Source organism: Chanodichthys erythropterus, chromosome 15, assembly GCF_024489055.1.
Source record: "Chanodichthys erythropterus isolate Z2021 chromosome 15, ASM2448905v1, whole genome shotgun sequence".
NCBI lineage: Eukaryota > Metazoa > Chordata > Actinopteri > Cypriniformes > Xenocyprididae > Chanodichthys > Chanodichthys erythropterus.
The window spans coordinates 34,753,435-34,766,627 of record NC_090235.1 but is presented as its reverse complement, the minus strand read 5'-3'; the positions used below and the strand labels follow the sequence as shown (position 1 = coordinate 34,766,627).

Here is a 13,193-nt window from a genome sequence, read left to right as displayed (position 1 = left end):
ACAGCCCTGCGCACTCCAAGCATCACATTCTATTTGCAACAGTGATGCATAGCTGGTGCATTACTTTGGAGATTAAAAAGGATATGCTGAATATCAATAGAGTGTGTCTGATGGATGACTGTCCTGGCCCACAATAAAGGGACATCCAATAGACCTCCTTGGGAGGAGGTGCGTACATTTACCAATGAAAAGCAGCTCCACACTCAGACGCTCATACACCCGCACACATTGACAAATGCACAAATGACAGCACAGACACTCAGACAGCTATAGCAACTGCTCAATCCTGTACTCATGTTTAGTAAAACAACACCAACGCTTAATTATTTATTTACTTTTTTGTTCAGGAAGGATAACAAAGTCGTTTGCATACATTAAACCCAGGCCAGCGGACAATGTGATTCCTCCCAGGTCGCGGGGTGGTCGTTACAGCATTGGAATGGATGGCGATGTAAAGTGCTTCAAAGTGATGAATTGAGCACAAACTGAAGGACATGAACCACAGAAAGGACTGATAGGGTGCTATGACATTATTCCACAGCAGGGTAAATGGAATAGAAGGAGGGGGTGGGGATTTTAAGGGGATGGGCAAGGGATAATTATGAGTCCAGAATCTGACATCACCAAAAGGGAATCTTGGTCAATTTGTACAGTTGAGTTCCCAACTTGACCTGCTGCCCTTCAGAAGGCTGTATGGTTGAATGTTTGCCTGTATGTAGGTCCGCAATGCCCCCACAGTTCACCCAGGCACCCAGCTCTGGCTGTTGTGTGATTGCTGAGGTCCTGCAAACACCCCCATTCCCATTCCCATCCCCAAACCCATTCCCATGCCAACACCCTGTGATAGCGACCCATCGAAGTTAAAGTCCATTCCTTCTGTTGAGTCCATGAAGTCATTCAGGAGGATGGATTCCACATCGCAATCCAGACTGCTCTGGTGCACATCCATTTCCAGCTCAGACTGCAACCGGTTGTGAGGATCCTGGTGATGGTTAGCTTGGTGGTTGCCATGGTAATTAGGATTCTGTGAAGTGTGGTAATACCCCTGCCAGGGTTCTGTCATGCCCTGATGGAGGTGGGAACCTGGGTAGGACTGATGGCGAGGATGGGGGGCTGAAGCCAAGCGACAGGGGTCTTGGGGTACATCCAAGACACTGGCAGGGTTAGGAGGCAGAGCAGTGGAAGGGAGGTGAGCACGTGACCCATAAACGCTGGGTGATTTGTGATTGTAGGGTTGCAACATGTCATTGTTTACCCTGGGAGAAAGGTCTGGTTGTCTGGAGTTGCTGTGTTGCAGGTGATTGTGCATGTGGTTGGGATTGGGACTAGCATTGAGTTTGTGGTCATGAGATTGAACATAGTCATGGCCACGGTGGTGTTTGTGGTGACTGTAGTCAAGACCTGGGTGATGCTTATTATGAGCTTGATTGGGATTATGATGATGGCTTGGGTTTTGCTCGTGAGTTACTCCATGGCCATTGTGTAGGCTTTGACTGGAATTGCGATTGTGGCCATGCTCGGGGTTATGATTGTGATTCTGGCTGTGATTGTGGCTCTGATTGTGGCCATGAGAGTGCACAGCACTGTTAGATTGTGGCATAAGTGAATGGGATGCTCCTCCTTGCCCCACAACCATGTCCTTACCACAATATTGTGGCCCTCCAGCAAGCAGACTTTCAAGGGCATTGTTCTCTGAGTATGCCCTAAGGGCACGCTGGAAGCTGGTAGGCTTGTTTTCCTGAATCGTCTGCATAGGCGTATGATGCCTAAGCATGCCCATGGATGGTTGGCCATAGACTGTTCCACAGTAGGAGGTCTCTCCTTTGGGTCCAGGGCCATAGTGATAGCCATTGCGCTTAAGTGGTAGAGGCTGAGAGTAGCCCTCTTCCAAGCTGATGGCTCCAGTTAGATCAGCTAGGTGTGGGAGCTCGACAGATGGACAATGTCCGCCTGTTCCCAGGGCTGGAGATCTTGTGCTGGTGGGGCTAGGGTAGAGTCGTGGGGAGGCAGAGCAGGATAATCCTCCTTCCTCTGGTTCATCAGGTTCTGTCTCAGCCAGAATAGGAGACAAGCATCCACTTAATGTTGATGCAGAGGAACTTGTTCTGGAGTGAAGGTCTGTCCAGGCATCAAACTCTTCACCCCCAACTCCCATTACTCCCTTTCCCGCTGGACTTCCATGTTCTGGTGAACCTTGTATTCCAGGTCCTCCAAGCTCTCGGCCAATTCCCACAGCTCCAGCTCTCTTCCTGCTGACTCGGCCTCGGCTCTTCAGGTACTTAGTGCCATTGTCCATGGATACAGCTCGTCTGCGGGGTCCTTTACCCATCTTTCCTCCCTCTGGATTAAGCATCCACCAGGAACTTTTTCCTGTTCCCTCATTTTGAACACGGATGAAGCGAGTATGTAGGGAGAGGTTGTGTCTGATGGAGTTCTGTAGAGAGAAAACAGGAAGAAATAAGATTGAGGCATTAGTGATTTAGATTTGAGGATTGTTAGTGAGATTGTTAGTATTGTATGTCTTCAACTTATGTAGAAGATTAAGATATTTAAACATACTTTTTTTCAGGCTAAGGTCCCCTGGTAGATAGGTAGAAGCCTGACCAATAATAACATACTGCACCATATATTTACATTTATATTATAATACAAACATTGTAGAGCCAAATTAATCACTGATGATGTACAAAACCGTAGTTTAATGCCTATATTATATTTACACTTTTTTGCACAAATTAAACAGTAATTTATGGACACCCCCTGCAGAAGACCCCTGAACTATGATGTATTAAAAAGATTATTCTAAGAAATGTTTAATGGTATACAAGATTTTTTGTTGTTTTTTTAAAGGTGTATTCAAAAGCATTGTTCAAACCAACTGATATTCTCACAAGAATTATGCAAGTTCCTATAAAAACTCTAAAGCAGTTCAGGGCACTCATTGCAGGAAGAGGTGAAACCCCTCTTGGCTGCTCAGGCAAATCAATACTGTAAGCAGACCAGCTCCTGCACGGCACACGCTTTCTCTGACTCACGCTGCAGCTAGCCAAGCCAAGTCCACACGCACATCAAACCGTAGTCAAGGTTACCCAAATGAATCACACGTGGCAACCTGATCACAGACGCCTCTATCGATTGCAGTCTTGGGGAAATATGAGGGAAAGCCAGAGAGTGAGATGAGAAAGCGAGAGCGAGGCGTGATTTTGGCACGCTAGTGATCCTGGAGAAGCACCAGACAAAGGAAACAAAAACCAGAGAGAGAGAAAGGCTTCAGTGATACAGATGCAACAGAGAAATGCATCTATTAATTTGATGTACAACAACAATGGAGTCAAGAATGTTAATGATAGTTACAGTCTCAATGTGAATTGGTCAATACATTGTTCCAGCAGTGAAATATACCAACTAAGATGTGAAACACTTGTTCACATAGCTGTTGTGTATATTACTGCACAGAACTTACAGGAGCCCACTATTAATTTCTGTTACTTCACATGTCTTCTGGATTTAATAAATACAATTATAATGAAATTATGTGGACTTTATTTTATTATTATGCAGTTTAATAAACCAATATAACACTCAAGACTGTGCAATATTGTAAATAAAGTCAGTCACATTTATAAATGTCACAGCAAAAGCTTTTCGCAAAACATTCCGGTGTGCATCATGTCTAATAATGCACTTCAATTTTCACAATATAGCAAGGTCTCCCATACCTTATAACTTCATTATTTCAGTGTAAAGACTGCACTCGCAATAGCACGTTAAAAGTATTTATCCACTACCTTCACACATAAATAGCAGAAATAATTAAAACCAACAAGATTTTTAAAATAATTTTATGTGTTATACAAATCTCTTGTAATCAAATATTTTTATTGATTAGTTTCTACTAAGGTTGGAATGGATTCCTTTGAAAATAGCTAATTTTTTGATTAGCTGGAGAGAATGATGTGATAGGTTAACAGAACATCATAAAGAAAGAAAGACAGACAAAAAGAATGAGGCCAACAACTCTGAGACAGTACAGCATCAATACTCAGAACAGACTGGAACAGCATGTTCCTACCCATCCCTGAAAAACGCAACAGGGCCAAATCCCTCAATCTGCTTCTCCCTGTTGCATGCTCTTATCACAGTACCCTTGTGTTCACACCATGGTCATGCCTAAAATTCCTGGGACCTGGGACAATATTTATGCTTGGCCCCTTTCCCCCAGATGCAATGAATAGGCTATACCATAGAGGGCCCTCGTTACAGGTCCCAGGACAATGTTCCAAGTTGTCCATCCCTGACAACAGGTCTGATACGCATCATTCAGAGAACTCAATCTGATCTCTATATCCCTCTCAGCTTCTCTTTCTTCAGCAGGAAAACCATAATCTGTCCATCAAATTCTCAACATTAACAGCAATCCATATAATGTGTTGACATGTGTACACAGCAACAGTAATGTAGTGCGAGCTCCACTCTTTACAAACACACAGCATCTCTCCCTCTCAAAGCTACAAAGCCTTTTCACACCCTACTTCACTTAGATTCCCTCGTTCTCACACTCATTCATCTCTTTCCCTGTGTCCCGCATCTGTTTATCACTCTCTTTTCACTCACTCTCCATCCCGCAACAAATCACACCACTAATTTCATTCACCTGCTCTGAAGAAAAAAAATTCAAATAAGACAAAACAAAGCTACTTCCTGTCCCTCAATCATCCACAATACAATTACGCTTCAAGTACGTCTATCAGCCCATCTATACTCCATAATCCCCCATCGCACCCCTTACGGAAAGCAGCCTCTTGTTTTCCGTAGTGATTCTGAGAACCATTACCGCTCACATGAGTGGTCAGATATCAGTCACTGAAAAGAGCCAATTACCTTGGCAAAATTTACACTACAGCTGGATATCGACTGTAAAGCAGGCTAATCTTGGAGAGCGTGCTGTTTCAGTGTCACCTCACACCTGAGGGGCTAATTCTTCCCCCAACACCAGTGGCAGATTTGCTGCTTTTTGCGCCGCTCCCATTCAGAGCGGTGAGAAATTGGATAAGCAAGATGTATTTACGTCCCCTCACCCCCCAGGAAGGGGCTTTATTCTCCACCGGTTATTCTGCCAAATTACACAAGCCCCCGTGCTGGTGAAAGAGCCAGATGCTTCCTGGGCCGACTTAATCAAAGCCAAATTGAAGCACGGTGTCACGAATGGGAACTGCACACCAAAACGACCTGCGCGAGGTGATCTGAGCGCGACGCCCTGACAGCTCCGGCAAGTGCGCTCTGTTGCAGGGGTAACCATGACTACTGTGGAAACGGGAAGAGACGAGCTATGTGCGAGAAGCGGGGGGAAGAGAGAGGCAGATGCCGTTTGATGCTGCAGGTAAACTGCAAACAGCCTTTCATCTCTGACAGTCAGACGACTCGCCCAACTCGCAAGAGAGCTTCAATCATCAGCAGTCACACCGTCGCTTGAGCTGTCTCAGAGGAACAGTGATTAGCAAGTCAACTATAGGCTGCATGACTTCACAGTAGCTACCAGCACCCCGCCACTCCACAGATCAGCTCACCAAACAGCCGTCTACACATGAGCTTGTTGAAGAAAGCTTGCATTTTTAAAACATGACAACTTTCAGACTTGAAAGGCCACGCGCTGTCGTTTAGTCTGTGAAAAGATCCACTCTTTGCCCTTAGTGGCTCCATTAAGATGGGGGGGGGGAGGTAGAGTGCCGGGTGTTTGATGAAAGCAGATTATTCATGAAGTCACAATTGCTGTGGTGGTGCGGCCTGTGGTGAGCGTTATAAATAGCAGGTCTGTGGTTTGGAATTTGACCTGGACACCTTCAAGCTCTTCTACCTCTGAGTCATTTGCTGGCCAGCCATGTAGCCTTCTGCTTATGACCTGCTTTTTCTCTCTGATACACAAAAACACACTCTCTGCAACTATTCTGCACACTATCACATCTGCAACTATTAACTTAGATGATACTTTCCCACCACAAGTAACAACTACCAATGCAGACAGTGAAGCTCAATGCCATCTGATACGGTCAAGTAACGTCTACCAGTGGGCAACACTGACCTCCAGCATTTTAATCACAACTTTAAAAATACCCTGCTAGTTATATACACACAAAGGCTGAGCTTCCAAATAGAATGTAGTGGAAGAAATGTTCAAACACATTGATATACAGACCTGACATACAGACACTTTCAAATATGCCCGGCAAACCGGAAAAATCTGGCAATCAGGTTTAATCCCACTCCAGCCAGCATAATCCAGAGAAATCTAGGGCTAATCCTGGTTAAATCTGGCGGCCCCTTAGCTGATTATAACCACTGGAATGCAACAAAGTAACAGGGATTGAAGGGATCATATGTTGGCCAGACATGAGGTGTGTAGAGAAAGAGTGATGACGGGCGTAATAATTGGCATCAAGATCAAATTGGAAAAAATTAGAAGAGTTTCATTACATAACTACATAGACTAGATTAGATTCAGGGTACTCATGCTTCATTGAAGAACTGGCACATTCCACAGATAGGGTAAACTTTGGTTCATTAATAACTATAAATCAACATTTGGGTTAATTTAACTTGTTACTTGCAACTGTGTAACTCATTCTTTTTTTTTTTTATAACAGAAAATAATAAAACAACTGACTTTAATGGTTTCAACTTTCAAGAATTATTTTGTACCCTATTTTTAGCAAGAGGCAACTAAATTACTTTATTCACAATTTAAGATTCTTTTTTTATTATTTATGGTATTTGTTAAATTGAGGTTTATGAACCAAGATCATTACCTTTTTGACCGCCTGGCGCCATTGGTCGCCTCTGCCCACTTGTTTTTATGTTAGGCACATCTGCCCACGACAAGTCATAAAAATGCTGCTTTTACATGGAAAGTTCAGCCTTAACAATTGCCCCAACACACCAAAAACAAAATATCATACAGCTAGAAAGGGATGGTTTCAACACTTACATTAACACAGTGGTTTGTTAGTGGTTGGATCTACACGCTAATGGAAAGCCTTGGGAGAAATCAGAGATAAATTGTGTTTGTATCCAGAGAGTAAAATTTAAGGAAATATAAGAGTAATACATGTTACAGAGAGAGAGAAAAAAAAAAAGTTTTAAAAGAGAGTGTACAAAGACGTCATAGTAAATAAATCTGAAAAAAGAAAGATCCCTAGTCAGATAATCTTCTCCCAAAAGTGGATCCAAAAAGGAGATTTAATCAAATGGTGCTATGATACAGTGTTTTAGTCCACTATTCATTGATATAGGCCTTGGATTAGGGCCCTTGGATCAACTTCACTATGGGCAATGAATGGGATTTGGAAGAATAGCAGCTCATTTTTCACGCAAGGTCAAACAAGTCACTAAGTGCCTAAGATTTGATTAAATTTCTGAGCAGTACAAAAGGCCACATGTATGGTAGTGTCTATATTTCAGTCGAAAAAAAAAAGAAAAAAAAAAAAGACAATGTTTAAGATGCTATCTTCCTCAAAGTTTTAGCGAACTATTCCATGCATTTGCCAAGTGATCTGTTTCTCATTTTAAGGAGCGTTCTAATTTACTGAGCAGACTCCTATGAGTATTCAAGGCAGCGTTCTGTTTTACATTCTGCCCAGTGTTCTATTCGACGCGGTTCGGAACGCACGGATCGTGTGTTGGGGGATTGTTCTGTCGAGCATTCTTGTGCGCTCGCAGGACTGGAAAAGCTGTTTTCAGCCGCGTTCACCCATTATTTATTAATCCATTTCACACAGCCAGCAGTCATTATGCATGCTACTGTCAATGGGTATCTCTCTGCCTCGCATTTATTTGATAATAAGCACAAGTGGGGTAGGAGATAAAAGCGCTGACTGCGTTCATTGTGCGAGAGGGAGAGAGCGAGAGAGGACTCCTGCAGGCGAGGAGACTTAAAATGAGAGTTCTGTGTGGGAACAGGGCGCGTCTGCTAAGCCTGTCTGGAGGCAATCGATGGAAATTAGCCAACGCTAAAGATGCACTTCCTGTGAGTGATGTCACGGGCGGTGCTTGACTGTTTGGGGAAAAAGAAAGAACTCACAGGCGATTAATGGGAACAGTGGAGAGCAGAGAGAGGTGTGGGTAATGTGACGAATGGAGCAATATGAAATTATAGGATCCAACAGTTCTAATACATGCTAACATCATTATTTCTGGTTAATACACAATGTGTTTTATTTATTAATTTATCTGAGTTTGTGTTGTTCTCTTAGTTAGAATCTTTATTTATGCACCCACACCAAAAAAAGGGTTCCATACGACTGACATGCTACATTCAGAGTCATACAATCTGTGCTAATAACAGACTGAAATTTTGTTATTTGCCATTATTAATAATCTTCACCCAAGGGCGTAGATTTGGTTTCAACATTGGGGGGGGTTGAATGTTGGTATGCTGCCTGTTATTTTTTAATTAAAAAATAATAATAATCTGTTTTAGCGTTATTGGATAATTTATTTCTTCTTTATCTATCTTTCTATCTATCTATCTTCATAACTTTATGAAATGTATGTATAACCATTCATAAAATTCTAACATAACTGATCCTAAAAAGAAAGAAATTATGTTAAATATTGAAACCGCCAGTAGGCGGCAGCGATTCGCTTTTTTATTGAGTTAGTCACTTAAATCGTTCATTCAGCCAATTCGTTCAAAAGTCAGATTAATTAAGGAAGAAAACAAACACCGATGTGAATACTTCTGTCATTGATAATTCCAGACACTATTGAAAAATGAACTAACAAAACAGGCGACTGTTTTGGATACTGGTTACAGTCACACTGATAGTTATGGCTAAATTGCAATGGATTAGCTAGCTAAAATATTGTGGAGTGTACCTAGCTATTACAATATTCTCATACCTCCTCAGTACATGCTTTATTCTTTTTAAAGTCCCTCTTTGAACAGAAGTTTAATATAGTCGGCTGGGCAGCGGTTCTCTTAATTTTTGGTGCTACCCGTACTCTCCCATTCAAACAGTAGAGCGCCACTCGCGTTGTTTTGGTGAAAGTGTGACGCGCATTGGTTGGGCGTTACCAATCGGTTCAATGGAGGGGGGGAGGTATTTTTTTTTTTGTCTAATTTATTATGACAAACTCATATTTGAATGGAAACAAAATTATTGTTACATAATAAATGAATTCTACATATTTTTCATTTGATCTACTGTGATTTTCATGAAATATTGGGGGGGTTGTAACCGAAGCATTTGAATATTGGGGGGGTTACCTCCCCCCCCCCCATCCCCCCCACAAACTACGCCCCTGTTTTCACCCAAATGTCACACAAAGTTTGACATCTTTAATCCTTAAACCCCAATGGATGTGCCAGTTTGAATATATGGAAAGTTGCAGTAGAGATTATGCTACTTAAAAGCTGTAATAGAGATTTTCTGACATAATAACTGTTTTTTATACAATGTTGTGATATGGAAAAGAGCTTTGAAAATCCTCTTTTGGTTGTCCTTGAAAAAACAGATAACATGAGGTGAGTAAATAACAAAATTTTCATTTTTGGCTGAACATTTAATGTTTTGTCTTCAAATCGACAAACTAACTAAATTAGACATTGTTAATGATGGAAGCCCAGCATTCATTTCCTAAAAACAGAGCATTGCCATAATTACAGCCAACGCTTAGGTGACAGAAGGCCTCTCTCACCGCTTGCTTCCCTGTGGAATGCCCACACACCAGAGGGACCAGGGAGGAAGGGAGGGGCTGCGTCTGGAGCTTTAGCCTAACCTGAGAGAGGTAGACTGGGCACGGAAAATGAGCCGGAGCCCCTGGGGGCCTGTAGGTGGGAGCAGCCAGATAGTGAGCTCCATCCCCTTGGACCGAGCTCTAATTGGAGCTGCTGGGCGAGCCGGGCCAAGTTCCCTGGGAACGGGGAGAGCCTGAGGGAGGGAGGGAGAGTAGGAGGAAGTGAAGGATGGACAGATAGAGCAAAAAGAGGGGAGGGAGGTTTAAAAATAGAGCAGGCAGATTAAGGAGCATCTGAGAGCGGTGCAGGGGATCGGAAAATCCGCCCTGCATGCCAGAGCTGACCAGACCTTCGGGGCACAAAAGCCAGTTCTTCGCCATTGCGTAGCAGGGCACAGCATAGCACAGCCGCCCCCTGGCATACGTTTGCCCGGTCGTCGCGTGGCATGCAGCCCAGACTGGGGCAGCGCTAAGAGCAACGTTAGCTTGAAATGATGACGATCCCCAGCTAAGCTTTCACACAACAGGTGGAGAGTACAGACACCTGTGGGAGATCGCACAGACTCAGAAGAACTGTCTTACACCTGGGTCTTATGCACAGATGCACACTTCTTGTTGTGATATAAACTTTGCTGTGATAAAACAACATAAAATGATATTGAATAATTTACACACTATATAAAATTATTTTATTAGTTAGTACTTGTGTCTTGTTTTCCATTAAAAGGATCAAAACATCCTTAAAGCAAGATAAATTCACATGAGAAGCAAAATTGCATGAGATATGAAGATTTGCTTTGCTTACCCCATTGGCAATGTTTTTCTTCTTGTTTTAAGCTCAGATCTAACCAAATTTATTTTATACTTAAAATATAAAAAGGTAAGAAAAATGAACATCTAATTTTAAGAATTTTAAAATATTTTGCTGAAACTATAAAATTGATTTTTACAGAGTGGGTCTTGATGCCCAAGTAAAAGAACTACGTTGAATGAATAACACAAAAATTGACAAGATTATTTGTTTTTTGACTCAACTACGAAGATAAATAACAGTGAATAAATGTATAGAGAAAAAAAAGCAGGCTTCTGATTCACATTGCAATTTTTTGAAGTCTTTTGTGCTGTCGCCTTCTCCGCAAGCAAAAACTCAAGCATGAACAACTATGACTGACTTTATCATCGAGCACAAAGTCATCCTCTGTTCTAGGCAGAGCATGCACAATTAATTAGTAAATCATTAATTAAGTCACGCATCGATTATTTCGGTTGCAGGGCGTGGAATGAGCTGATCGCTTTAATCAAACCCCAAACAGATTGGGAAGCACCTGGTCACATGATTGTTAATTAAAACCTGCTACATTAATGCGTTTAAGATGTATCCTTTAATATTCAAGTTCATGTAAAAGGACAAAAACCTCATATATATTTTGAATACACAAAACAGATTTGATGCTCAGTATTAACTCCCAAAGAAAATCTTCACAATGAGACATAGCAAATAAATATGCACTCGGATACATACATGCGCACACACACACACACACACACACACACACACACACACACACACACACACACACACACACACACACTTGTGCTCTGTTAGCCTGGCACATAGGGTCCGCTCATTACAACAATGCCAAGCTACCGGTTGCTAAGGAGACCTGTGGGAGAGGGAGTGATCCTGTTGCTATGGCAGCAAGCCTGCTTCCTGCCAACTGTCTTTCCCCATGAGACCTGACCATAGTAGGCAGAGAAAGACAGAAAGAAAGAAAGGAAGACAGGGAATTGAATGTAGGAGAGTCGGAGTGCGTGTGAGGGTGTGTTGGGGGTGTAAAAGGGGTTATGGGTATGATGTTGAAAGAGAAAGACTTTATAAAGAACACAGCAAGCAGGGTAGCAATGGAGGAGGGGTGGCAGACAAACCACAAAACCAGGGGAGAGAATGTGCTGGGAAAATTGATAGAGTTCGAAAGAGGGAAAATAAAAGAGGCGCTTGTAAAGAGACTGAGCGAGGACGCCTTCCGGAGCGCCATTTTCAGGCGCTCTTTCCCATGAAACGGCTCGGCGGCTTACCGCACCACGTCCTATTGTGCTAGTCCGCCAGCGACTGCACAAGATGGCCGCAAACTACCTCTAATTGTTCAAAGCAAACACTCCAGCATGCTGAACGTCACCTCCCAGTATGCACTGTGTCATCAAGCGACCCCGCCCTGCTCGTTAAACTACCGTAAAACTCGCCTGGCTTTTGGGAAGTTTCTTAAACTGGATTCTGTGATTCCTCATTAAGCGCTACAGCACATCGCAGCTCCCATTTATCAAATCACCTGATATAAGCGACGTGTCATAACAGGTGTGTCTGATAAAAGACTTGACAGAATACAAATTAATTACGCTGCACTGCGCAAAAGATTCATTAAACAACATATTCAGGGGAGACGCAAGAAACATCATCGCAACAAATCAACACCCCTGTAAAACGCAACGGTGCTGCTGTGGAAACAACATCCTGGAATGAGAGAGTGACAGAAAACGTGGGAAGACGAAGAGAAAAGGAGATGATATTGATCAAGCTTAGGAGAAAAGGGTCAAATGAGGAGAGAAAGCTGAATCTGAATCCGCTGTCTCAGATGTAAATTTTTTGACTGCTGTTAGATCACAATTGGTTCCATACTGCCTTGCTCTTCTGCCTTTGTGAGGTTTTTTGGTTTGATTACGGATCTCATGACAGCTCTGTTTAAATGAGAGACAGAGGAGCATTGGCACATATTCTCCCATAGATAAAGTGGGAATAAAGTTGGTTTCGGAAGGAGGGGGCTCTCGGAATTCACTCAGAGACAGTTGAATCAGGCTGTTAAAGACATCTATCTGTCTCTCATCCCTCTGTCCGGGTCTGTTTCTCATTCACAGGGAATGTGGCGTCTGTCGAGAAAGGGAGTCTGGCCTTCCACATGGACACACACACACACACGCATATTCGTTCATTTGTTTATGCACACATTTCGAGACATGACCATTATTGACTTATTCATGCATGCATTTATTTCCAGAGCACAACGTATCGGCCATCCCTGATCCCCTCTGTTCCCCCAACCTCTTTATAGGGGTTGTAGGGTTCACTTGGGATTCTCCCAATTTAGCTGTCTCTAATTCTACATGAACAGCATTCTGCTATATCTCTGCTTATTACTTCTTCCCATTAGTTTTCCATCATTCCACCTTCATTCATTCTAACGAATGCAACAGAATTGTAAAAATAAGGATTGTTTGCCTGTCTGCCATTGGTCGGTCAACAGATAGCCCAGTCCACCATTGGTTGAGTTGGCTGCACTTCCCAAAAACATCATACATCTAAGTAGATCACAGTGACCACTCTACCAATGGTTTCTATGATCAACTTTGGCTAGCGATGCTTTTGGGAAACACAGCCCTGATCAGGATTCTCAAATAGAGCAATGTTT

At 42.7% G+C, this 13,193-nt stretch overlaps 1 protein-coding gene across 1 annotated transcript in view; it reads right to left on the bottom strand.

Annotated features, from left to right (window-relative positions):
* Positions 1-739: 739 nt before the first annotated feature.
* foxo6b (forkhead box O6 b) overlaps positions 740-13,193 on the bottom strand; it is a 28,840-nt gene continuing 16,386 nt past the window's right edge. Inside the window, exon 2 of the mRNA XM_067412096.1 lies at positions 740-2,434. Coding sequence (XP_067268197.1) covers positions 740-2,434 — 1,695 coding nt within the window. The remainder of the gene's footprint in view (positions 2,435-13,193) is intronic.